General features: G+C 43.2%; 1 protein-coding gene across 7 annotated transcripts in view; it reads left to right on the forward strand.

Moving 5' to 3' along the window:
* The window catches only part of NIN (ninein), a 107650-nt gene that overhangs the window by 13745 nt on the left and 66668 nt on the right, over nt 1-27237 (forward strand). For 4 of the 7 annotated variants that reach the window (XM_070378089.1, XM_070378092.1, XM_070378091.1 and 1 more), the window contains 3 exons: nt 7014-7095; nt 19566-19655; nt 21180-21349. In XM_070378089.1, coding sequence (XP_070234190.1) covers nt 7014-7095; nt 19566-19655; nt 21180-21349 — 342 coding nt within the window. The remainder of the gene's footprint in view (nt 1-7013; nt 7096-19565; nt 19656-21179; nt 21350-27237) is intronic. The other 3 variants (XM_070378093.1, XM_070378094.1, XM_070378096.1) reach the window with 1 other exon arrangement.

A 27237-nucleotide genomic window follows, 5' to 3' on the forward strand; every position in this document is an offset into this window, starting at 1 on the left:
AGGGATATTTTCTGGTTCTATTTTGGTCTTGCGACTTTATGTAAACCATCACTCCATTCCTTTACAACCATGTCATCTGGGGTTGATTTGAACTCCTAAGGATCTATAATTCACATTTATAGACAAGACGACTTGATTAAGAGATTACAAGACTTGCTACTTTTCTTTATTAACACTTTCTTATCAACCTCACTGCAAAATAGCCTTTGGTATTGCGTACTGTGACCCTCGCAAGGCAGTAATCTGATAAAGTAAGAGCAAAGGGAAGCCCGTTGGAAGGACCTTCCATTCTCAACAAAAGGCAGGAGCAAGTGCTGAAGAGCTGTTCTTTCCTACCTACTCTATTTCAGTAATGGCCGTCAGTCTCACCAGAGAAAATAGTGATATGATCTGGAATGGTCATTAGGTTTCTACAGTATTCCATTTATACTTTTATGAGTAGCTTCTTGTTTGGATGGAGGGGACTGAAAGTTCTTCAGTGTCCAGCACAGATTTTACACTTCAGTGTCCATCTGTATGACAGAGAAACCTAGAACCCAGAACTTGGAAAAAAGATGATGACTTGTCCAAGGTCAGGCAACTCATTTGAAGCAGCGCTGAGATGGGAACCCAGATTTTCCAGTCCCTGAGTTTGAATACATCTCTCCTCAGACTGCACATATACAGATATGGATCTCATTCTCCATCCCCTGCAACTTGCCCTCACCCGCCACCTCCCACCCCTCACCACTCACCTTCCACCTCTCATGACCTCCACCTCCCACCCCTCACCCTCACACCTACCACATGGAGACCATATGCTGTAGAAGCAGTCTTTGAATCAGACCTGAATTCAGGTACTGATTCCTGCTGCTTTTTAGCCATGTATACCTGTTATCTTAAATACTTTGAGCCTCAGTTTCTTCATCTGTATAATGGAAAAAATAATATCCTCCTTATTAGATTGTGATGAAGTTGCCTTAGATTGTGTGTGTCAGAAGCTGATTTTGGAGCCAGGCAAGTAGATAACTACTGTGTCCTGTGTCTCTCTGTACACTCTCCTCCTCTATCCCTTACACACTGAGAGTAGGTTTTTAATATATGATGATTTCCCAGGAATGGTTTTCTGAGAAAGCTCATTCAAGTGGAGAATGGAATCGCTAGCAACTCTCTTGAGTGGCGGTGGCTTGTATCTATTTCCATCTGTAGGCAGAACTCCTTGGAACTGTCTTGGAGTACAACTTTATATGGTTGCTTTAGGTTTTACAAACCCACCTTTGAAAATGGCCTTGGCCTCTTTCCACGTTGTTTTCAGTAAATGACTTTTAAGCTGCAATAACCCAAATGCTGTATTTAGGAGAAAATATTTTGTAACTGAATCTTTCATTACGAAACCAGGTCTCTCTGTTCTTCTGTGTCATTTCTCTTTGCATAATGTTGTCAATGGTTTTTTCCTCTACATCAACCTTCTGGTGAGTCCGTATTTCTATACCCATTTCAGCTAACATTTAACGTTTTGAGAGTCCTTTCTTTGATTCCTCCTCGTATTAATAGATGCAAATCTCCTACGTGTGATGAGAGTTACGTAGGCCTTTGGTCCAGTAAGTGAACTATGTTGAATCTGGCTTAAGCCCTCTCATCTCGGGTCTGTTTGAAGTGCTGCCTGCTCACATGGGGAACCCTGTGTGCATCTGGTCTCCATGATTGCACGAGACGATTTCATGCAATTTAAGTTCCTCCTTCTGTTTCCTGTTGCAGGGTTTTGTGTGTGTGGTTTGAAATAGCATCTGTTTATTATGCCATGCTTAAATTCTTTTTTTCAGAGAGGCAAATTGTGTTTCTCAAAAAGCATTCCTATGAAATTTGGGGAGGAAGAAAGATGAAGTAAATTTCTATTAAGCATTGGTGACACATGACAGAAAATATCAGACTTGACTAGTCTTCCTGTTAATTTAGTTTGAATGTCATGGTATTTTTAGTCAGTCAGGTAATTTTCCCATTGCCGCAAACTGCCCTTTGAGGCATACAAGGCATAGGGATGCTTATAAAATGAATGGCAGCAGTTATTATTCAAATGAGGGGGTACCTACCAAGGTATGCATGGCTACCAAAGCTGGTTACCGTGTGAGATTGAATTACATTGAATATTTCTGAAGACTTCTAAATTTTAACAGAACACAATAGTAAAGCTCCCTGGGAGGATAAAAATGGTACTTAAAAATTTCAGGGACTGAACTGAGTGAGCCCTTGGATGCGCATTTCTTCACAATAGAGGGCGTTTATTCACGTTTTTTGGTTCTGAGTTGTGCCCGGAGGGGCTTTTCCACCCCATCAGTAATCATGAGCGCAGATGAAAAATAGCAGTCACCTGCCTCTATTAGAGAATTCTCTTGAAAGATGTGGAATTTACTGCTGTTTAAGGCAGAGGGTCCAATGTCTCTGTCCTCACAAGAAGGAAAATAAAGATCAATTTAAGACTTACAGCTGTTCCAGTTGTTTGATCAGCCTGCCAGGGACTTGTTTTAGATCTGTAGGTTCTTCTTGTGGAGGAAGAAGAGGTTAGACCATGTTGGATTATGAAGAACCCCTGAGTTAATAATCATGTTTAGTCTTTTATAAACTTTTTTCCTTCTAAAATGTAGCTGATTTAATACATCCTAAGTCCATTTTGGAAACTTTTAAATTCTGCCTGTGAATATCTTGGAGAAGTCAGATGTCAAAAAACTGTCCTTCTTTTCCCTGTTGGCCTACTAGGACCTACTCTTTTATCAGAGCCCCCTACCAGCTTTTTTTTTTTTTAAGAGCTGCTGATTGTTTATTTGTTTGTTTTTTTAGCTGGAGGATAATTGCTTTACAGTGTTGTGTTGGTTTCTGCCATACAGCAACATGAATCAGTCATAGCTATGTGTCTATCCGCTTCCTCTTGAGCCTCCCTCTACCCTTCCATCCCACATATCTAGGTCATCACAGGGTGCCAGGCTGGGCTCCTAGTGTGGTATAGCAGCTTCACGCTAGCCATTTTACACAGTATATATGCCAATGTTGCTTTCTCAATTCGTCCCAGCCTCTTGCCCCCCCAACTATGTCTACAAGTCTGTTCTCTACATCTGCATCTCTATTCCTGCCCTGCAAATAGGTTCATCGGTACCATTTTTCTAGATTCCACATATGTGTGTTAATATATGATATTTGTTTTTCTCTTTCTAACTTCATTCTGTATAATAGGCTCTAGGTTCATCCACCTCAGTTCAACTGATTCACATTTGTTCCTTTTTATGGTTGAATAAAAAGGGAACACTTTTGCACTCTGGATGGGGATGTAAGTTGATAACAGCCATGATTATGGCTGGAGATCCCTTAAAAAACTAGGAATAAAACTACTGTATGACCCAGCAATCTCACCACTGGGCATATACCCTGAGAAAACCGTAATTCAAGAAGACACGTGTACCCCAGTGTTCACTGCAGCACTGTTTACGATAGCCAGGACATGGAAGTAACCTAGATGTCCATGGATAAAGAAGTTGTGAGATAGATAGATAATATATATATTTATATATATATATATATAAAATCACGCACATACAGTGGAATTATTTTTTCTTTTCATTTTTTTGTGTTTCAAAACGTTTGCCAGTTTCAGCCTTGTAGTTGCTAATCGACTTTCTTCCCTCGTCCCCCCTCCCACCCTCTAGAATCTGGACTGTAGCTGGTAAACCACTTGAGGGCAGAGGTTATGTATACTCTTGCCTTCCTGTCCTTAAGGACAGGCTTCATGTCCTGAAGCCTCAGTGTCCGGCTCTACACCTGGTGACATTGTGTAAAGTTGAGGATGTGACCTGGACCAACAGAGGGATCTCCCTGAGAGGTCAGACCAGGAGTGAAGGGGGCGCTGGGACGGGCAGGGGCTGGACTTTGATGAGTCCCGGCAGAAGGCCTGAGTTCTCCTGGTACTCTGTCACTTCAAGACGAGCAGCCTTGGGATAGGACATGCCTTCTCTGAGCCTCTCTCCTTTCAATTTAGCGGAAGGATGCCTGCCTTGAGATAGGGCAGTAAAATTCATCTAATCGCAGGAGCAAAAAACAGGCATAGAGAACAGAAGGGACTTATGGGACACTGTCAAACAGACTAATAACACACTTATAGGGGCCTGTCTGTCCTGGATATTGTGAGAGTCAGCTGGCTAAATGTCCAGGAGAGAATGAACCTACAATAGTGCCCCCAGGACTTGCATTAATATAACTTTCTAGTAACTGAATCTCTTTCCCATTTAGCAGTGGGGGTTGGGGGAGTAAATCTGAGATACAGAGACCCCTGAGTCATCTGAGTGGCTAGTCCTCACTGGGTTGAACTATATTAGGACAAAATTCTGAAGGGTTCTTTCCAATGACTTCTATCAAAACTGCCACCTTGAGAAGACCCAGCGGAGCCCCACAGAATCAGGTATAAAGGATGTGAAAGTCTCAAATCAGGAACCACCCTTTTGAAACAGGAGCCTCCTTCTCTTCAGCTCATTAACTAACTGTGGCAACGAGGGACTCCAGTTTCATTCGGTCATGCCTACTGATTCCCTAAGAGAGAGTAGAATCAAGGAGTTGGGGTCCCCGAACACAGCAGACCAGATCTGCTTTTCTGGTGCTGGGCAGCTGCATAGATCCTGGGGGAGGCAGGCTCCCAGATCTCCTGCTCTCACCTCACCCTACACTTGGTTGGCTGGGTCACTCTCATGGTCAGTCACTTTGCTTGGCCATTTCTCTGTGAAAGTGGTGAAAATAGTCACCCCATTACTGCCTATTGGTAGTGGCTAGCTTACTGAGTACCTAGCAAGCTCTGGAAGTTGGTGATGGACAGTGAAGCCTGGTGTGCTGCAGTCCATGGGGTTGCAAAGAGTTGGACACGACTAAGTGACTGAACTGAACTGCACAAGTGCTAGGAAGTTTGAGCCACTTTATGTAACTCTCATTTTGTCTCCCTAAAGCTGTTATGAGGGAGGTGGTAGCAAACATAACATAAAATACATGCAATGCTTTTGGCAAAGTACCTGCCTGACTCCCTGTGACCATTCCTGAGAATATGGAGGCTCTATCACCAGGGCCTAGGATAGGGCCTGGCACATAGCAGTGGCCCAATAAATATGCTGAATGAATCATAAAAATTAGTTGTTCCATAGCCCCACTTTTCAAGAGGAGCAGATTAAAGCTTGGAGAGGTTTAGTAATTGAGCCATTTCACAGAAGCAGGTGAGTGGCTGAGCCAGAGTCAGAACCTCTGGCCAGCTGGCTCCAGCATATAGAGCCTTCGCTCCTCACCCTTCTCCTGCCTACCCTGAGAGGAAGGCATGATCCTGGTAGGAAGTAGTAGATGCCAGTGTGGGAGATGCCCTGAGTAGGAGGGGCTTGGGCATGAGATGTCTGTGAGCTGGCCGGTTGGGAAGATGGTCTTGCCCCTGGCTAACCGAGGCTGGATGCCTCAGTGCCTGAAGCACAGCTGCCACTGGCAAAAGCTGGCCCTCTTTCCTCTCCCCGGTATTTCTGTGATTTGTCAGCTATGAAACCTAATGAGCACAGTTTATAATTCTATGATCTTTTAATCCTTCACTGGCTCCTTAGCAGATGCCCGCCCTTCCTTAATGGACTTCTGCTCTGGCTCCATAAATATGCCGACTTTTAGTCTGTGTGGTCTAAAGGAATATGATTTAGAAAGCAATTTCAAGTAATCAAAATGAATGTGGTAGAGAAATCACATGTCCTTTGGGGGAGTGTGGTGAATTGCAAGCATATACAGTTTTATGACACATGAATCTCAGTGGATTCCTCTCCTTTGCATTGATTTGCATGAATAAGACATATGATTTGTTTCCTTTATTGTTTAGATAACTAATGAGGTTTGCCGCTTTCCCACATTTAATTCAGAAGTGGTTTTTATCTGTCACCTATATTTAAACTCCTAGGCAATGTTTTGTAATGATGTCCCAAAGAGACCCACAGCAGCACACATTATGAATTTATCAACTTTGTATTTACATATGGGCTTCTGTATAAATAGGTACCATGTTATTAAACTATAATTATGGTGAGAAGAAATACCATCTCTTGCTTCTGCCCCATGGTGACATGTGAATTTAAGTTATAGAATAATATACTTGGCTATAAAGAAAACCATTTTACTCCTTTAATATCCCAGTTCTGAGTTTGTTTTTTTTTCAAGCATTGTTCAAACCTCCCCCCTGTTTTCTTTTTAATAATGAAAGTTCCGAATGATACCAGCAGTCCCCTTTGTGGACCACACCGAGAGAAGAGGGGCTCTCCCTTATGTGCCAAGGAAACTGATAAGGGTATTTGCAAAATTGTGCTCACAAAACACTAGGTAAAGCTTCAATAACCAATTCTGAGTATTTACTTAAGTAAAACTCAGGTTCCGTCCTACTTCAGTCAAGGTAATTGTATTTTTAAGAATTCGGGAGCATGCTTCCCAAGGTTCTTTTATCCTATGTGTATGCTATTGATTTCTACTTGTATATAGAATTAGGGGCCTTGGGAGATAAATATCATCTACTTGCCTGAGGCAAGACTGTATTTCAAGTCATCCTTGAAAGGTAGTTTACTCTCTTGTAGAATATCTTAAGAGATGAAAGCGTTTTTGGCACATTGTTAAAAAGGGTCATTTACTTGGAAAATTTTTTCTAGTGTCTAACCTAACATCTTTCTCTTCTGGTCTTGTTCAGAAAAATAAAAGGAACTGAGTTCAAAACCTACCTTCTTCTGAGTTTATAAAGAGGATTTTGCGGTGCAATTTTCCCCCTCAGGGTTGAACAAACGTTGATATTGGTGTTGGTGACGCTGGTGTGTAAAATGATCATCCCATTTTCCCTTGAGTGCTTTAAAGAAAAGAAGAAGCGGGAACAAAAACAGGTTCTAGGACTCCCTTCAAGGCTGTCAGGATGCTAACAAATGGTTCTGGAACCTTGTACATGGGTTTGCTTCCTTAAGGCTATGGAAAAGATTTTTAATTGATTTTGAATTGTTTATTTTCAGGTGCATTTTGACCAGTTTAAAGAAGCATTAATACTTATCTTGTCTAGAACGCTATCAAATGAAGAGCACTTTCAAGAACCAGGTAAGGACGCTAACTTTTCTTCTCTTCCTTCTGCTTTAAAATGTGTCCAGGGGAGAATCTGGGGACTTTGAGGCATGTGTGTGAAAGCTTCAGAGTATCTGCCTCCCCCAGATTGAGCGGCTATTTGGAGTGACTTGTCTTTTGACGTGGTCATAAAAGGCGTGCAGCTGTCGCACACTAGGAAGAGCCTCCTCTACCACAGCAGCGAATTAGGGAAGAAATCACTGGATTGTTCCCAGATCTGTCAGATGGTGTGGCAGTAACTCATTCCTGGAATGAGCAGAGTGGAACTGAATGGTCCTTCTTCCCTCCTCATTGCCTGTGAACATGAAACAATATGAACTGGGGCAGAATTTTGTCTGAAAGAAGGGTGGGTAATTTTATTTAGTCCCCATGAGTGGATAGCCCTGTGTTACAGACAGGACCACATTATAACTGTTTTTCTCTCTCCTCTTGAGTGATCGTTCTTTATGGTCCATGTTGTTCGTATTTGTACTTTTAGTGCCCAGTAGGATGCTTAGCACACAGTAAGTATTCAGTGAAAACTTAATATTATACTTCATTGATTTTCTTAAGGCACATCATTATTTTATATACTCCTAAAAATTTTTTTTTCTCAGTTATAATGGTAAAATGCCATTGATTATAAGACACATCATAATTTGAGAATGTTCAAATCTAGGAGTGTGTGTGCTGGGGGTAATGTCTTGTAATAGTTAAGGCGAAGTCTAAACAGTGTTGAAATTTAAATTATAATACAGTCTGTTTTTTTTTTTTTAAATTAGAAGCTAGGGTTAGAGGTTGATTATAAAGGGGCACACAGGGGAATTTTGGGGGTGATGAAACCATTTTTATATCTTGATTGTGATGGTGGCCACAAATTTTGTAAGTTTTTTTCTAACCCACAGAATTGCTCTCTAAACAGGTGAAACTTACTCTGTGTAAATTAGACCTCAATAAACCTGAAAGAGAACACTAAAAATATAGTCCAGTTTTGAGAGTGAGGAGAGATCACTAACATTTTGTTGCTACAAGCAGTCATTCAGTGTGACCTACTTGGAAGCACAGGTGGGAACTCTTGTCTTATCCTCACTGGTGATCCAGGTCATCAGACCTTCTGAAATGCTCCAGATTTGTGTCATATGTATGAACTCTGCGGTTAGCAGTGTTTCGGGTTTGGATTGAGTCTCTCCCTTTTTATTAAGGTTATTTTTAATTCTGACGCTTGCCAGAGCTCTCTTCAAGCCCCTAGCGAGCCTGGGAGGGAGTTTATTGCATCCTAGAGGTTTTCCAGACTAAAAATAGGATTTCTGTAGGTCACCCAGTGCTGGAACCTGGACTTTTGTTCTTACGGGGTCTCACATTTTGTTAGTAGTTTTACTTGTTTAAGGTTGTCATCTTGATAAAAATAGTGTAAGATCTAGGGACCCTAACTAGAGCTATCGTGACATCACCCCATCTATTGTTGTTCATGCGAGCATAGGTAACATACACTTAAACTCAGTGTTCTCTTTGCCCATAAAGGGTGTTTATGTCAGTTTGGAATAGGCTGCCCCGATTCTCGTCCTTTTGCTGCTCTTTCTTCAAAACCTGTTCTTGATACCTGCCAGAAAATTGTCATAATAAATAAACAGACCACAAATGTGGAGGGTTCCCTGTAGAACTGTACCATCTTGGGATCTGAATCATAGGATGAGGAGGTAGACAGAGTCTGGTTGAGCTTGGTAAGAGTTTGAAAGAAAGGTTTGTAAGTCCAACTCCAGTCAGTGGTTTCAGGTTTATACGTGCGCCTCACTGCTGGGCAGGAGGAGGCATCTTTGGACAAGTCTTCCAGAGGGGTTTTTAATAGCTGACTGTGTGTCCCATTCTTTGGGTGGACCACAGCAAACCTTTGTTACAGAGGTGCCCCAAGTCAGTGCAATAAAGCATCAAAGTACTTACTGACAGCATTTCCTCCAGCATGGATGTGACTTCCCGAACATTTGATCTGGAAGGATAAAATCTAGGGTTGAGCCTGTGCCTTAAGAGTGTTTTATCTCATATGAGGCTGAGTCATTCCTTCTTTGTTCCTGAGCATCTCTGCTTTTTCTGACTTTTGCCTGTCACTCCCCGGCCCTTCCAGTTGTTTCTGGGGATCATGCCTTTCTTTTCACTCAAACATTCTCCTACCCACTCAAGTATGTGACTCCACTCCTACAGCCTGCCTGGCTTGGCTAGAGAGAGGCAGAGAAAGAAGGATCAGGACTTAAATGCCGTATATCAAGAGGCCACCTGGGTTCACCCCTTCTTTCCCCTTTATTAACATGGTTCAGTTCAGTCAGTCATGTCCAACTCTTTGCGACCCCATGGACTGCAGCACGCTAGGCTTCCCTGTCCATCACCAACTCCCGGAGCTTGCTCAAACTCAGTCCATCGAGTTGGTGATGCCATCCAGCCATCTCATCCTCTGTCGTCCCCTTCTCCTCCCACCTTCAGTCTTTCCCAGCATCAGGGTGTTTTCTACTGGGTCAGTTCTTTGCGGCAGGTGGCCAAAGCATTGGAATTTCAGCGTCAGCATCAGTCGTTCCAATGAATATTCAGGACCAATTTCCTTTAGGATGGACTGGTTTGAACTGTTATCGACGTAACAATCCCGTAAGTCATAGACTGTATGACTGCAGGGCTAGAGTGAATGCTGCCATTTTATCCATGAGCAAACACATTCAAAGAGGGATGTGGATTACGTCTCACAGAGGGGGGCAGAGGGGGATGCTAACCTGTTATCACCAACGGATGGGAGTCCAGGAGGCTTTGGTTTAGGGTGTTCACCCTCAGACGCATGAGCTAAGGGCACCACAGTCTCAGTCAGTGCAGCCTGGCCAGAAAGACTCTCACACGTGGCCAGCAGCAGAAGGAAGGAGCAGAGAAGAGCAAGTTCCACCTAATCGTCAGAGACAGGGGTGTCTATGTCCTCAGCATTACTTGGCTGTTCAGCACTTAGTTCATCTTCCACTGTAAGGGGCCAGGGCTGTGGTCTTTTTGTCTTACATTTTGAGATCAATGGACCTACTGGACTTTGAGAGGAAAATTACTCTTAAGTTAGTAAAAATAGGAGGGCCATAGTGCACAGCCTTTGACACTGATGAGTCATGAATTGGTATTTTGTAACATCCAAAATTTTTATAAATTAAAAATATCCTTTGCTGTACCTGACTATAATATAGAAAATCCAGTGTGATATAGTAGAAAGACCCTTGAACCAGGAATTATGTAATACTGGCATGTGTGTTCAGTGGTGACCAACTTTATGCCACCCCATGCTCCCCTAATTGGGTGGCCTTATATCACTCACCTAGAGACAGACATCTTGGAATGTGAAGTCAAGTGGGCCTTAGAAAGCATCACTACGAACAAAGCTAGTGGAGGTGATGGAATTCCAGTTGAGCTATTTCAAATCCTGAAAGATGATGCTGTGCAAGTGCTGCACTCACTATGCCAGCAAATTTGGAAAACTCAGCAGTGGCCACAGGACTGGAAAAGGTCAGTTTTCATTCCAATCCCAAAGAAAGGCAATGCCAAAGAATGCTTAAACTACCGCACAATTGCACTCATCTCACATGCTAGTAAAGTAATGCTCAAAATTCTCCAAGCCAGGCTTCAGCAATATATGAACCATGAACTTCCTGATGTTCAAGCTGGTTTTAGAAAAGGCAGAGGAACCAGAGATCAAATTGCCAACATCTGCTGGATCATGGAAAAAGCAAGAGAGTTCCAGAAAAACATCTATTTCTGCTTTATTGACTATGCCAAAGCCTTTGACTATGTGGATCACAATAAACTGTGGAAAATTCTGAAAGAGATGGGAATACCAGACCACCTGACCTGCCTCTTGAGAAACCTGTATGCAGGTCAGGAAGCAACAATTAGAACTGGACATGGAACAACAGACTGGTTCCAAATAGGAAAAGGAGTACATCAAGGCTGTATATTGTCACCCTGTTTATTTAACTTCTATGCAGAGTACATCATGAGACACGCTGGACTGGAAGACGCACAAGCTGGAATCAAGATTGCCGGGAGAAATATCAATAACCTCAGATATGCAGATGACACCACCCTTATGGCAGAAAATGAAGAGAAACTAAAAAGCCTCTTGATGAAAGTGAAAGTGGAGAGTGAAAAAGTTGGCTTAAAGCTCAACATTCAGAAAACGAAGATCATGGCATCCGGTCCCACCACTTATGGGAAATAGACGGGGAAACAGTGGAAACAGTGTCATACTTTATTTTTCTGGTCTCCAAAATCACTACAGATGGTGACTGCAGCCATGAAATTAAAAGACGCTTACTCCTTGAAAGGAAAGTTATGACCAACCTAGATAGCATATTCAAAAGCAGAGACATTACTTTGCCAACAAAGGTCTGTCTAGTTAAGGCTATGGTTTTTCCAGTAGTCAGGTATGGATGTGAGAGTTGGACTGTGAAGAAAGCTGAGCACCAAAGAATTGATGCTTTTGAACTGTGGTGTTGGAGAAGACTCTTGAGAGTCCCTTGGACTGCAAGGAGATCCAACCAGTCCATTCTGAAGATCAGTCCTGGGTGTTCATTAGAAGGACTGATGCTAAAGCTGAAACTCCAACACTTTGGCCACCTGATGTGAAGAGTTGACTCATTGGAAAAGACCCTGATGCTGAGAAGGATTGAGGGCAGGAGGAGAACAGGATGACAGAGGATGAGATGGCTAGATGGCATCACTGACTCAATGGACATGAGTCTGAGTGAACTCCAGGAGTTGGTGATGGACAGGGAGGCCTGGCGTGCTGCGATTCATGGGGTCACAAAGAGTCGGACATGACTGAGCGACTGAACTGAACTGAACTATACATTAAAACCTCTGAGGTCTTTGGTCACCTCATATGTGAAGGTAATTATACTAGAAAATACTTAAAATCCATTCAACTCCAGGATTCAGCTGTGTTGTCTCCTAATATCTAAATGACATCTACGTGTATGAAAAAGCTAGCTCTGTGTTTCTGTAAAATTTCACCCAAAATAAACAAAAGACAGCTATATATAAATAATACAAAAACAAAGCTATAATAGGAATTCAGAGGAAATGGAATTAAGTCATGATTTCCACAGTCTTGGGTTCTGTCATTTCTAACACCTCTAAGGTACAGTGTCTTTATTTTTAAAATTAGAGGGCGTAGATATTTGCAGCATCTTTTTAATTCTGATGTTTATGATTCTAAAACACTTAACAGAGAGTTTTTCCCTCTAAAAACTCAACAATGCAGTGAAGGTACTAAAATTCAGATGGAGTCAGAAAAATGGATTGGGGATGTAGGGAATCCTTTGTGGATTCCAAGCTGATTAACATCACTGGTGGCAGAGCTCCCCTGCATCTATGTGTGCAGCTTAATTTTCAAGTTATTTTCCTAAAGTGAGAGAGGGACAACTTCATTATTATTTATGGATTATAGGGTTTGGGTAACGGGCTCCAAGCTACACGACTATAAGCTACATAGTTACATGCCTACGCTGTCCAGATCCGTTCTCCAGAGACTCCTGTCCTTGTCTGCTGCCTCTTGCAGTAGGTTTCTGTTCTGTGGTAGATGTAAGCATGACGCAGCAAGTGCTTCCTCCCCTCACACTGTTAATGGAAATATATCTTTCCTTTGTTTACCTGGTGAGGGAAATCTCAGGTTTGGAGAAGCTAAACCCTTAGAAAAATAAGGTAAGGCAGGTGATTGGGTTTTTGTTTTTTGTTTTTGTTGGTAATAAACATTCTTCACTCCAGAAACTGCCCTATTTCTAATTATTTTCCTTGTACTTTGGAGAAGCTGTGACTATAATAAACCTCCTCATTCACTTGGCAAGTGTGCACCGAAGCAGACAGCAGGCTAGATCTCGGTTTGCAGGGCTTGAAGATTTGTGCTTGCAGCTGTATTCGGGGGCCGGGCCCAGGCCCTGAACTCTGGCTGAGGGCCCTGTGTTTAGAAGATACGCACAGATGGCCAGCAGGAGTGTCCTCTCGTCCTCTCTTCAGTTAAGCACTTAGCCCCTGGTTCCCTTGGTATATATGGGATGCTATCAGCGAGGACCAAAAAGATTTCTTCAAAAGTTAAAAGCAACATAAAGGCACTACCACTAACCACCACCACCATCAAAAGACCGTGTGAGGACTCATTTCCTGAGATCAGAGGGAACTAGAAATGTTAACATCCACTGGTGGTCATGTAAAATAGTGGGACATTCCTGGATTTTTGTAAAACAATAAGCATCAAAAACTATGAAAGTGTTTTTGGCCAATCAATGCCAGATTCAGGTTTTATGCTATGGAAATAATTATGTGTGTATAAGGATAGTCATTTAAAATAGTTAAAAATAATATATATATATATATATATATATCTTGAGCAGAAATTTTTTTGAAAGTAATTTTATTTATTTTTGGTTACACTAGGTCTTCATTGCTACAACGGCTTTTCTCTAGTTGCAGAGAGCGGGGTCTACTCTCTAGCTGTGGTGTACAGGCTTCTCACTACAGTGGATTCTCTTGTTGCGGAGCACAGGTTCTGGAGCACAGGCTCAATAGTTGTGCCTCATGGGCTTAGTTGCCCTGAGGCGTGTGGGACCTTCTTGGATCAAACCCATGTCTCCTGCACTGGGAGGCAGATTCTTTACCACTAAGGCACCAGGGAAGCCCTCAAGCAGAAATTTTTGACCGTGTATTTTGGTTAGGCAACCTATGATGTACCTGTATAATCAAAGACTAGGCAGCTATTCAGTTGTCCTCTAGAAGAATACTTATTGTTATGACTTTGCAAGGAGCAGGAAGGCACTTAAAAAATATGTGTGTGTGTGCAAAAAGGATATTACTGTTATTTACAGTTAAACAAGTCTGGTGAGAATTTTGGTAATGAAACAGTTTGTTTGGAAGTTGTGCTGACCTAAGTTTATTTCAGTTCCAGTGTATGCGATGCTTTCCAAAGCAGGGACATGAAAATGGTAGTTTTCTGCAGGGAGTCCTAGAGAATTGGCATGTCCTTTCATGTCAGTGGTGCTAGTGGTAGAGAGCCAGCCTGCCAGCGCGGAAGATGTAAGAGGCTCGGGTTCGATCCCTGGGTCACGAAGATTCCCTAGAGGAGAGCATGGCAACCCACTCCAGTATTCTTGCCTGCAGAATCCCCATGGACAGGAGCCTGGTGAGCTACTGTCCATAGGGTCACAAAGAGTCGGACACGACTGAAGTGATTTAGCACACGTGCCTTCATGTCAGCGCTGTGGTGAAGGGAAAGGAGATGACAAGGAGGAGAAAATGAGGGCACGAATGAGATGAAGGCGGCTTCAGTTCCTGAGACAGACAGGATGCCATCACTGTGCATTTGCCAGTAATCTTAGCCTGTCACAACACATGAGGAGAAGGAATGTGCTGCAGGACTGGGGGCTGTGAGGCCTTCCCTGAGCCTGCTCCGTGGGCTCCAGCACCCTGGGTGGGAGGACCCAAGCCCCGGCAGAAGCTACCTGACAGAGTAGTGCCCTTGCCCCACAAAGCTCCTGTGGCTTTCCCTAAACCTCGGGATGTTAGGTACTCCTCATCTCAGTGAGGACTAAGGGTCCAGGTCTCTGACTCTAAAGCCCATGGGCTCTTTCCATGAAGCACTGCTGCCCTGGAAAGCATGCAGTCCAGCTGGGCAGGTAAATCTAACAAGTAAAATGTTTGTAGAAAAATATGACCATGGTCAGTATTAAGCATGGAACAATCAGTATATGGGTTGCACTGAATTCACAGGAGAAAAAAGGTCCCATGAAAGTTGTACCAGGTTTGAAAGAAGTCAGTTTTGAGCTGAGCCTTGAACAATGGGGAGGATTCAGTTAGATGATCTGTGAATCTCTGGCTTCTTCCCCCAAATGGCTCAAGAAGCAGGGCCTTCTAACAAGAATTAGTAGGCTGAGCCTCCCAGGAGAAGGTTGGGGAACAATCTCATCATCATTTTCAACTCAAAGAGTTTTTCCTATTGACAGGTCTTCACCTGCTTTAGGGCTTAGATAGATCATCTGGTCAGACCAGTCAGCCCTGGGGGTTAGGCCACACCTATCCACCATCCTCAGCACCCTTGGGCAGAGTGCTAACCTTCCCCTTGACATTTCCCTTCCAGACAAAGCTAATCAGAGCCACCCCATTTTGTGCCCAGAAGCCCCTGTGTTCCAGCAGGAAGCATCACTCAGATTGCTAAGAACTGAGTGGAACTGTGGAGACTGAACTGCTAAGAACTTGTGGAGACTGCTCCTAATGTCTTTGCATTCAGCTGTTTAGTTGCTAAGTTATGTCTGACTCTTTACAACCCCATGGACTGTACCCTGCCGGTCTCCCCTGCCCATGGAATTTCCCAAGCAAAAAGACTGGAGTGGGTTGCCATTTCCTTCTCCAGGTTTGCATCTGGGGAGGGGACACTAAAGCTCCAGTTGGCACCTGGAGCTTGTGTGAAGATGCTGGAAGAGAGGCGTGATTGGGGAGTGGGGTGCTAGGGTTCAGGAAGCAGCTGCCTTGGAAAGGGCTGTGTGGATACAAAAATGGGGGTGAGGACCCTGCCTGCAGATAGATGGTCTCTGCAGAGGTGGGGTTGCACTGGGAGGCAGAAGGAATGGATATAATGTCCCAAGGCTTTCCAGGTGTATTTTTTCTCCCCTCCCTCCTTGGAACATCTCCCTCTCCATCCCTTTTCTTTTCCCACCTCTCCCGCTCTACCCTTGTTTCCACTTCTTCTTGGCCTCTCACTCATTCTTCCTCTGCCGGTTGGACCCCAACCCATCAATTCTTCCTGCTTCCCCTCTCCCAGCCCTCCGTCAGCCTCTAGCTCTCTGCCCTGCTTCTGTCTCTCACCCACTTCCTTTGCTGTTGGTTTTCTTTCTGTCTCTGTGTCTTCCTCTGTCTGGGTTTTTCTCCACTTTGCTTCTTCTCTTCCCTTTTCTCTTATTTAGTATCGGGTGTGCACTTACTTGCTCTCTGACTGTGTGATCCCTGTGCAGCAGTGTGTCAGAGTGGGCGAGGAGGTGGGTTGCACAGTGGGGGTGGGGGTGCTCATTTGCTGCACGACTGCCTCTTCCTGGGAAGCTTTGTGGGGTAGAGTGGTAGGGGGAGGCTTGTCCTGAGGTTTACACCTGCTTTATTTTCAAAAAAGTTTCAGGAATCCCGTGAGGTCAGCAGAAATGAAGTCTAGAGGGTCTCAGACGACCCCCTGTCCCCAGGCCCATTAGAAGGGGTGGGGTCTCTGGGAATGAATTCCTAGGATAAGGAGGCAGGAAGCCATGGATTGCAGAAGCAATTCCAAAATAAGGAGATCAGCACCACAAAGGTGTAGCTTTCTTCTTCATCCTGGAAATATCCTCAGGTCATTTCAGGGAAAAGGGAAGTTTGAATCAAAAAGTGATAAAATAGCCATCTTATCCCTCAACGATAACCTCAGATATGCAGATGACACCACCCTTATGGCAGAAAGTGAAGAGGAACTCAAAAGCCTCTTGATGAAAGTGAAAGAGGAGAGTGAAAAAGTTGGCTTAAAGCTCAACATTCAGAAAACGAAGATCATGGCTTCTGGTCCCATCACTTCATGGGAAATAGATGGGGAAACAGTGGAAACAGTGTCAGACTTTATTTTGGGGGCTCCAAAATCACCGCAGATGGTGATTGCAGCCATGAAATTAAAAGACGCTTACTCCTTGGAAGGAAAGTTATGACCAACCTAGATAGCATATTCAAAAGCAGAGATATTACTTTGCCAACAAATGTCCATCTAGTCAAGGCTATGGTTTTTCCAGTGGTCATGTATGGATGTGAGAGTTGGACTGTGAAGAAAGCTTAGTGCTGAAGAATTGATGCTTTTGAACTGTGGTGTTGGAGAAGACTCTTGAGAGTCCCTTGGACTGCAAGGAGATCCAATCAGTCCATCCTAAAGGAGACCAGTCCTGGGTGTTCATTAGAAGGACTGATATTGAGGCTGAAATTCCAATACTTTGGCCACCTGATTCGAAGAGTTGACTCATTGGAAAAGACCCTAATACTGGGAGGGATTGGGGGCAGGAGGAGAAGGGGACGACAGAGGATGAGATGGCTGGATGGCATCACCAACTCGATGTACGAGTTTGGGTGAACTCCGGGAGTTGGTGATGGACAGGGAGGCCTGGCATGCTGTGATTCATGGGGTTGCAAAGAGTTGGACATGACTGAGCAAGTGAACTGAACTGATCCCTCAACAACTATAACAGAATGCTCTGCCATGGCTGGTGTCTGGTATTTAATACTGGAGTGCGCCTCTGAAACTCTCCTTTAACTTCCCATGTATGTCCTATGGATGGCACTTCATCCCAGGTCCTAAGCTTGTGTTTTTCATGAAAAGTACTGATGGAATAAATAGTGTTTAGGCTTTGGGGTAACCATTTCAGCTTCCTCTTGTGTCCTCGTTGCTTTGTCTTTGGCCATTGCAAGAACTGAGTGTTCCAAGTGGCCATTCTCATCACACAGGTGCCTGGGGCAGTTCTGGGAGACAGCAGAAAGTGTACACTGCCCTGCTCAGTTAGAGGGAGAAGGGAGAGGAGGTGGGTGGCTGTTGGTTGTTTTCCCTGCCTGCAGCTAGCCTATTCCAAGTGGTCATTCTCATTAACTTTGTATTTCAATTTTTCTTTTATTGTGAGCACAAGATCTTCTGGTCACTTTAAACGTGTGCACTGTGGTTCTTCCTGATTCTGGAAGGTGAACATTGTCACAGCTCTGGAGTCTCTCTTGTTACATCTCATCGTGAGCTCTCCAGGAGTCCAAGACTCCTCTAGGCAGTGTGGGCTTGTCTGCTTTCCTTCAAAGCTCACTTGTATTTTTATGTAGTGATGCCAAATAGGGGAAATGGAAAATAGGAAAGAAGGGAAAATGGCTCACAAGCTTGACACTCCAGGTAGAATCATAAATATACATTCAAAGAACTGAAACACTGAAAGTAAAAGCAGTCCTTTATCCAGCCCCCACCACTGATATTTCATGTCCCTCCTTGGAGCTCATGATTGGAGCAGTTACTTAGACTTAGGTTAAAGGAAGCTATATGTACATAATTTCATTTCTTAATAGGTTAAATGACCATGTATTATCTGACATAGAAAAGATTATGTACATTACATCCAGATGTGCTCCTAAAGTAAAGAAACTTTGCCCCAGGGCTGTGATTTGGCAAGTCTTTCTTGGGCATGGTAAGGAAGGGGCAAGGTGTTCTTTAGTTTCAGTGAGCAAGAATGTCTTGAAACCCCCACTGAGGCCTCCTTTTTGGTGGACTGCTGCTGAACACTTGTAAAGCCCTGCTTGAGATGAATAAGGAGAATATTGGAGTTTTCAAACCCTTAACACAGCAATGACTATTGGCCATGAATGTTCTCTCTAGACCTTACATTTAATGTCTTTTTTCCCCTTCTTATTTTGTAAATATAGTGAGGTTGATGCTCTAAACAGAAAAAAGATATGTGAGTATGTAAGTCTAAAATGTAACTATTTTTAATTGATGTGATTAGTCTGATACTTTATTGTATGATTTGTGAAATTTCTTATGAGGAAACTTTAATACTTCATTTTTCCTTTGCTGTGTTAATATCTTTATTCCTAAAAGATTTTATATTTAATCGATTTCTCTAGAAATTGACTTTGTGATGTATGTACAGTCTGTGAAAGATATTAACTTAGAGTTTACTCAGAATTGGTTTTTATAATTAAAATATAAAATTAACTTAAAAATTAAAGTTTCTGGCAATGCAAAAATAAGTACGTATATAAATAAAACAACAAAGGATCCTAGTGTTTCACAATATACGTATTACCTTTCATTGTGTAGGGAAAAAAACTGTTTCAAATCTACCACCGCTCCCTACACAGCATGAGATATTTAGTGGTAAATAACTAGGGCTTCCCTGGTGACTCAGATGGTAAAGGATCTGCCTGTAATGCAGGAGACCCAGGTTCGATCCCTGGGTCATGAAAATCCCCCTGGAAAAGGGAATGGCAGCCCACCCCAGTATTCTTGCCTGGAGAATCCCATGGACAGAGGAGCCTGGCAGCGTACAGTCCATGGGGTCGCAAAGAGTCATACACGACTGAGCGACTAACACTTTCACTAACTAGGGAACCATTTTATCCACAGATGGGTTTTAGATTAAATCACAGTGGGATTTTTTTTTGGTTTTTGGTTTGAAACAGTGGCTTTGTCCCACTGCTTTTTTTTCCTCTGAAAAAGTACAGCATATATTAAGAGTTCCTTTGTCACTTCCTTCCCCAGACTGTGACTATCTTCTCACAGTGGGAAAATCCCATGTTCCATTTTCTGATGTTTTACGTTTTCCCTTTAATTTTTTCTAAGCCCCCATCATCACTAAATGGTGTATCTTGTTGTCCTCCACTAAAATTTAAGAATATGTAATAAATTAAGGATGGTTCTACATTGCCTCTTATCTGACTAGCATCTGTGGGTGTCAGCTGCCAACAAGCAGCTCGGGTGTCTGGGCCACTCCTGAACGCTCACAAGCTGACACACTCTCTTCTGATAAAAGGTACCTTCAAATATGCATGTGCCTTTCAGTATACATTTTGTATGCTTGAACACTTTCTGTAAGAGAATCACTCGACCTAATAAAGTGGCTTGGCTGGGACTTTGAAAAAGCTGGATATAAATATCGCTAGAATTTATAGAACAAGCATAAATACTTCACTCTGAGCTCTGCTGAGCATTTTCAGGATGTTTCTGAGCACATTTGTGAAATCAGAGCTTATCCCAGAAAAAGGGCCTGGAGGAGTGAGGACAGTTAGTCACATAGGGTCACCAGTCCTCCCGGGGAAGCTTCAAAGTAACCGCTACCCCTTAACACTTTCATGTTAAGGGGTAGGGTTTTATTTTCTTAGTTCTTATCTAATCATCTACCCTAGTTTTGTTGATATGTGTACAGCCCTTACTTAAAAATATACATGTCTGAGTTCAGACATACCTTGTTAAGACTGTCTTTGCAAACAGAACACATATGTTCTCCAGAGAGACAGTATGTCTGTATGGGTGATAAGAACTGAAATCAAAGTCTTGCCAGTCTTATATTTAATGGAATATTTTATTCCCCTAATTCTGTTCAAGATGCTAAAAAAAAAAGTATCTCTAATTTGACATTCGTAATGAGTGAAGTATTATTGCTTTAAAGCTACCATTGTAGAGGAAGATTAGTGTGTGGTGATGGTGGTGGTGGTGGTGATGGTTGGTGGTGGTGAAGGTGGTGGTGATGGTGAAGGTGGTGAAGGTTGAACCTGAGACGTGGTCTGCACAATGCTGAAGCCCTTCTTCAAGGTCAGGAGATGACTCTCCCCTTATATGCACATTCTTTTTTATTTTGCAATGCACAAAGCTCATGAAGAGAAAAACTATATATAATCTTCTTAATGCAGTTTTGCAGTTGCTGTTTTATTCCACAGCTTTTAATTTTATAATGAGATTTTGATGCCAAGTTTCGTGTAAGCAATGAGCTGTCATTAATTGATGAGGATGCACTGTGTCAGTTTCTTTGTTCTCTCATCTTGCTTGTCTGATGGATCAGAAAGTGGGATGGTAACAAAGGAGTCACTGACATACAAGAGGGGTATGGTCCAGACTAATTGGTGTGAATGCTACCTTTACAGTGCTGATAGAGTGTTCATTTTATCATCATTTTCCAACGTGTCTCTTTGGTGGTATGATCCCTCCCTCTACCTTCCCCTGTGTCTGTGAACAGAGCTTGATAAACAGAACAGATATGACTGCTTGCTTTGTCCTGATCTTAATTCCATAGTTTTAAGCAAATTCCTCACTGTGGGCTCTGCATCTCTCCCACCATATGCTGAGATCTACTCGGGGCACTATAAATCATTCGGAGTTAAAAGCTGTGCTGTGCATCTGACCTGCTAGCTCATGGACGCCCACATCCACTGCAACTGGCGAATGGTGGTGGTTTATTTTGGGGCTGGTATATAAGAGGCTGTGTCCAAAGGCTGGGAGTTGTCAGATAGGGACTGAGATTGTCTTGTAATGTGGCCTCAACTCTTGTCTCCTTGCCCAGACTGCACTCTCGAAGCTCAGCCCAAATATGTTAGAGGTGGGAAGCGTTATGGACGCAGATCTTTACCTGAATTTCAAGAATCCGTGGAGGAATTTGCAGAGGTGACTGTCATTGAGCCACTTGATGAAGAAGCACAGCCTTCACACATCCCAGCCAGTGAGCGCAGCGAGGTAAGAAATTGGACCACAGGTGTGGAGACTTGGGGTTACCCACACCCTTGTGGCACAAACACAAGACCACTGAGGGGCTGATGGCTTTTCTCAGCCACTTTTTTTTTCAACTACATGCTAATCTTCTTACTTGCCTTTTGGATATCTATGACTGCTTTTTCTATTGTTTATATGTTTCATCTCTGTTTCAGCTTTTGAAGAGCTGATGTTTCTGTGCATGTTTTATGTATATAGTTTTTAACGCAGTTATTTTTGTATTTATCTGAGGTCTGCCACTTCTAGCTCTTCTTGGGAATCTCTCTCTCCTCCATGGCAGTGTCATTTTCAGTTATGTAAAAAGCTCATCAGCTCCCTCCCCGCAAACTATAAAACAGCTGCAGTGACAGGTAAGAAGTGAAAGCCGTTCTCAGGCATTTCAGGAGCCAGCATCTTATCTTTTGTGGTGGGATAAAGCAGCTTTGCAACTTTGTCCTTGTCACAGGGCTCAGCAATTGCCAGGGTTCTTACCAGTTCTGTCGCCCCCAGGCGCATCTGACTCCCCAGCAATCAGATATCCCTCTGCTTCCCTCATCTCCCTCTTTTCATTTTACATTTTGCTATACTCTACCAATAAGGAAGAAGCAGTAGCATTTTCTTTTTTTTTTTTTCTTTATGGCTCATTTACCAGCATCCCATTTATAGAACATGATTGAAAGTGCCATGCTGAGCAAGCTCTAAATATTTCTTGCAAATCCCAGCTTAGTCTGGGGATGCAGATATTTCAGATGCTCATATAAGCTGGGAAAGAGACAAAAGAGCCTCAACTTCCTTAAAGTCATCTGTAGATCATAGTTTAAGCAGGGAGTATGTGTGTGTTGCCATTAACTTTCATGTTCAGCTTGCTGATATATCTATGAGAAGCTTGCTCCAATAATGTCCCCTGCAAGCAGATACCCGGCATCTTCAACTTTCTAGAATACCCACAAACCCAAAGGTAACCAGAGAGAGTCCCAGTATTGAGCAGAAATGAGACCAACCACAAGGGCTGCAATTTAGAAGACACATGACTGGTCTGCTAACCAGAAGAGGCTCGCACTGCTTTTTAGAATCAAGTGATACCTGTCCTCACAATAGAGGGGAAGGAGCAGTGGCAGAAATGCGAGTGAGAAGAGAGGAAGAAAAGCAGCTAAAGGGGGTAAGATAGATAGAAGCCACAAAAGTGGTGTGAATAGTGTGGGTGAGCGGTGATGGCTAAAAATGGAAAGACTTTGAGAAGCAACAAGGATGCTACTAAAACGTCACAGCACTGGGGGCCCATGGGTCTGGGGCAGAGGCCTCTACCCATCTTGGTTCAGTCGGTTTCAGACCCTGCCTTGGGTCACTGAGAATTTAGATAGGGCCCTTTCCACAGTAAAGCACATAGGCTCGCACTCACAAGTGCTCCATTTACTATTTCAGGTGAGCAGGTGATCTGCATACTTCAGTCACTGCAGTGTCTGTACTATTTATCTTGCTGACAGGAAGGGTATCAAAATGGCAACATTAAACCTGTTTCATAGCCCTAACTAGTGTGGAATGTATCTGAGACATGTCTCTGTGAAAAAACTAATTGGTTAAAATAGGGCTTCACACTTGATGGGGGAAGATTTTCTTATTTGGAAAACACTTTTAAGTTTAGTATCTCCTTTCTCCAACTGTTTTCAGTGCTGAGGTACTGTTATTTGGTGCTAAGAAATGAAATGGTTACTTATTTTTTTTGTGAGGCGAGTTTCTAATTACCACCTGGGGATACCCAGAAAGTTCTTGGGCAGAACTGATTTTGTGGCTGGTAGGATATTTCTTATGTCTTTATTTAATTTCATCTACCGATTTCTAATGAGATTTACTGTTTAAAAAGTGCAACTTTGGCTTTATGTGTAAATAAAGTTAAGGGTTGAGGCCAGAGTCTGGGTAAAATCTTGCTGCTTATACTTAGTACAAGGGTATATTGGGAGAATCATTTCACCCCTGATAAACTTCAGCTTCTCTAACTCCTCTAGAAACCTCTTAGGTGTGACCTTTTGACACTATATAGTGTCAAAAGGCTTTGGTGTAATAACCCACCATCAAAGAGCAGCAAATAGAGGGCTGGAGAACGTCATTTGTCTCTGTCTGCTCTCCCCAAGGACTCTACTGACTTGACTTCGAGAGTCTGTTATAGCCCAACCAGAAAACCTGTAGCAAATCAGATAACACGTTTTTACCTCCCTCTTTATTTATTGCTAAAAGTGGACTCAAAGTTCATCCCGCTGCTTTCTTATCTAAAAATGAAGTGTTTTGTGAACTAAATGGAGCCTGTTGGTTTTCAGATCGATTCATCACAACATTTACAGCATGATGCATGAGGTTTTTGATGTGCCTGTTGGCAGTAAGATGGGCCGGCCTCCGCTTCGTGCAGTAACCTTGGCTGTGGATCACACGCGCTGCCCTCACGATCTGCAGCATAGTTTCGTCACCATTGGTTTTAACTGCATCTGGTTGTGTCAAGGTGGCACTCTGGTTTCCTGGCCAGTTTCTGTGGTCATTTCAGCAATGGAAAGCCACTCTGTTGGTCAACTCAGTTCATCCTCTGGTCAGCACTGGCTTGCTCTAGATACCCTTGTCTCTTCTACAGAAGCTATCTGGGGCTCCTCGGAGTACTGGGGCATCTTCCCTATTCTAGAGTGGCCCTCAGGTGGGGAAGATGGGGAGGGCAATGTTCTCAATGAACTGTGGGGTTTATTTATTCTTAACTTAGAAGTTCAGTATCTGTCAGGAGGTCTTTATTTTTTTTTTATACAAACAGCCAGATTGCAGATTTTTGTATGAATAAATGGGGTTTATTGCATCTCAAGCTACCAAATCACTTCTTCCCAAACTAAAATTTTTATTATGTATTGAGGTATAGCTGGTTAACAATGTAGTTAACAATGTAGTTTTAGGTGGACAGTGAAGGGACTCGGCCATACATATATATGTATCCATTCTCCCCTAAACCCCGCTCCCATCCAGGCTGGCACATACAATTGAGCAGAGTTCCATGTTCTATACACTAGGTCCCCCATTGGTTATCCATTCTAAATATAGCAGTGTGTCCATGTCCTTCCCAAAGTCCCTAACTATCCCTTCCCCCTGGCAACCATAAGTTTGTTTTCTAAGTCTGTGAGTCTCTTTCTGTTTTGCAAGTTCATTTGTATCATCTCTTTTTAGATTCCACCTATAAGGGATGTCATAGGATAGTTCTCCTTCTCTGTCTGACTTACTTCACTGAGTATGACACTCTCCAGGTCCTTCCGTGTTGCTGCCAATGGCATTATTTCATTCTTTTCAATGTCTGAGTGATATTTCATAGTATATATGTACCACATCTTCTTTATCCTTTCCTCTGCAAATGGACATTTCGGTTGCTTCTGTGTCTTGGCTTTTGTAAACAGTGCTGCAGTGAACACTGGGGTGCATGTTTCCTTTCAGATGTTTTTCTCCAACTATATGCCCAGGGTTGGAATCGCAAGGTCATATGGTAGCTCTGTTTTCAGTTTTTTAAGGAACCTCCATACTGCTCTCCATAGTGGCTGTACCAGTTTACATTCCCACCAACAGTGTAGGGGGGCTACCTTCTCTCCACACCCTCTCCAGCATTTGTCGTTTGTGGATTTTTTGATGATGGCCATTCTGTCAGGAGTTCTTTATTGTACTGCTGGTTTCTTTTTTCTTCCTCTTGGTTGCCTCTGGCCCTTTTGTCTCCTGCCCTTGGGTGTTAAGAATTTCTTCCTTGGGTGTGTTTGTTATCAGGGACTCATATTTCCATGTGGCTTTGCAGTATTAAAGGCAGGAGCGGGCTGGGTCTCCTGTGACATGACTATTTCATGAGGAGCAGTCAGATGGGAAGCTAGAGACAAGTCTGCTTGGTTTGGTTCTAGGTTTCTTTGACTCCTGGGCCCTGGCTCAGGGGTTCCTAGCTTGCCCGTAGACTAAAGTTTTTCCTGTCCTCAGACAAGCCTCATTTTTTCTTCTAAAGTGACTTGAGAGTTTTTCTTTTTTTTTTGATGAAGACCACAGGACCTGAATCTGTTATCAGAAGTTCAATAATGAGGAAGTCCGGCTGTTATTACCCAACAGGAGAATAGTTTTCAGCTCTAGGATGAATCAAGTAATAATCCTTTTTATTTAAGGAGTTTGGAGAGGTGGGCAATAGAATGGAATGGTGTCACAGTTCAGTTCAGTCGCTCAGTCATGTCCGACTCTGCGACCCCGTGGACCGCAGCATACCAGGCCTCCCTGTCCATCACCAACTCCCGGAGTTTACCCAAACTCATGTCCATTGAGTCCCACCTCATCCTCTTTTGTCCCCTTCTCCTCCAGCCCTCAATCTTTCCCAGCATCAGTGTCTTTTCAAATGAGTCAGCTCTTCACATCAGGTGGCCAAAGTATTGGAGTTTCAGCTTCAGCATCAGTCCTTCCAATGAACACCCAGGACTGATCTCCTTTAGGATGGACTGGTTGGATCTCCCTGCCATCCAAGGAACTCTCAAGAGTCTTCTCCAACACCTCAGTTCAAAAGCATCAATTCTTTCGCACTCAGCTTTCTTTATAGTCCAACCCTCCCATCCATGCATGACTGCTGGAAAAACCATAGCCTTGACTAGATGGACCTTTGTTGACAAAGTAATGTCTCTGCTTTTTAACATGCTGTCTAGATTGGTCATAACTTTCCTTCCAAGGAGTAAGCGTCTTTTAATTTCATGGCTGCAGTCACCAACTGCAGTTATTTTGGAGCCCAAAAAATAAAGTCAGCCACTGTTTCCACTGTTTCCCCATCTATTTCCCATGAAGTGATGGGCCTGGATGCCATGATCTTTGTTTTCTGAATGTTGAGCTTTAAGCCAACTTTTTCACTCTCCTCTTTCACTTTCATCAAGAGGCTCTTTAGTTCCTCTTCACTTTCTGCCATAAGGGTGGTGTCATCTGCATATCTGAGGTTATTGATATTTCTCCCAGCAATCTTGATTCCAGCTTGTGCTTCTTCCAGCCCAGCATTTCTCATAATGTACTCTGCATATAAGTTAAATAAGCAGGGTGACAATATACAGTCTTGTACAGACAATATGTAGTACTTCTTTCCCGATTTGGAACCAGTCTGTTGTTCCATGTCTAGTTCTAACTGTTGCTTCCTGACCTGCGTACAGATTTCTCAAGAGGCAGGTCAGGTGGTCTGGTATTCTCATCTCTTTCAGAATTTTCCACAGTTTATTGTGATCCACACAGTCAAAGGCTTTGGCATAGTCAGTAAAGCTATGGTGTCACAAGTCACCTCTAAATGCTAGCCTCAGGGTAACTTGTTTCTTTCTAGGAACTCATCCTGTAGAGATACGTTAGCAAACAGTCATCTGAAGGGATAAACAATAATCCCTACCCTGTTTCCCTGGTGGCTCAGATGGTAAAGAATCTGCCTGCAAGGCAGGAGACATGGGGTCAGTCCTTGGGTTGGGAAGATCTTCTGGAGAAGGAAATGGCAACCCACTCTAGTATTCTTGCCTGGAGAATTCCATGGACATGGGAGCCTAGTGGGGCCCCAGTCCATGATGTCGCAGAGAGTCAGATATGGCTGAGCAGCTGACATACACACAACACACACACACAGAGTTTCCCTCTAGGGTTGCTCCAGAGTAGGGGTGTTGCTAAGGGGGGACATTTCATTCCTAGGCTCTTGGTCTAGTTATGCACAGTGTCCTTTCTGCATCCTTATTTGGAAGGCCTTCTCCCATATATTCATATGTTCAACAGATTACAGGTAATTCTCAGTGGCCACAATTCTCTGAGGTCTACCTGTAACTTCACCATTTTCCTCCCACCCAAGAAAACAGAGATGCTGGCAAGTCAGAGTGATGTGG

Source organism: Bos mutus, chromosome 10 (assembly GCF_027580195.1).
Source record: "Bos mutus isolate GX-2022 chromosome 10, NWIPB_WYAK_1.1, whole genome shotgun sequence".
In the NCBI taxonomy this organism is placed as follows: domain Eukaryota; kingdom Metazoa; phylum Chordata; class Mammalia; order Artiodactyla; family Bovidae; genus Bos; species Bos mutus.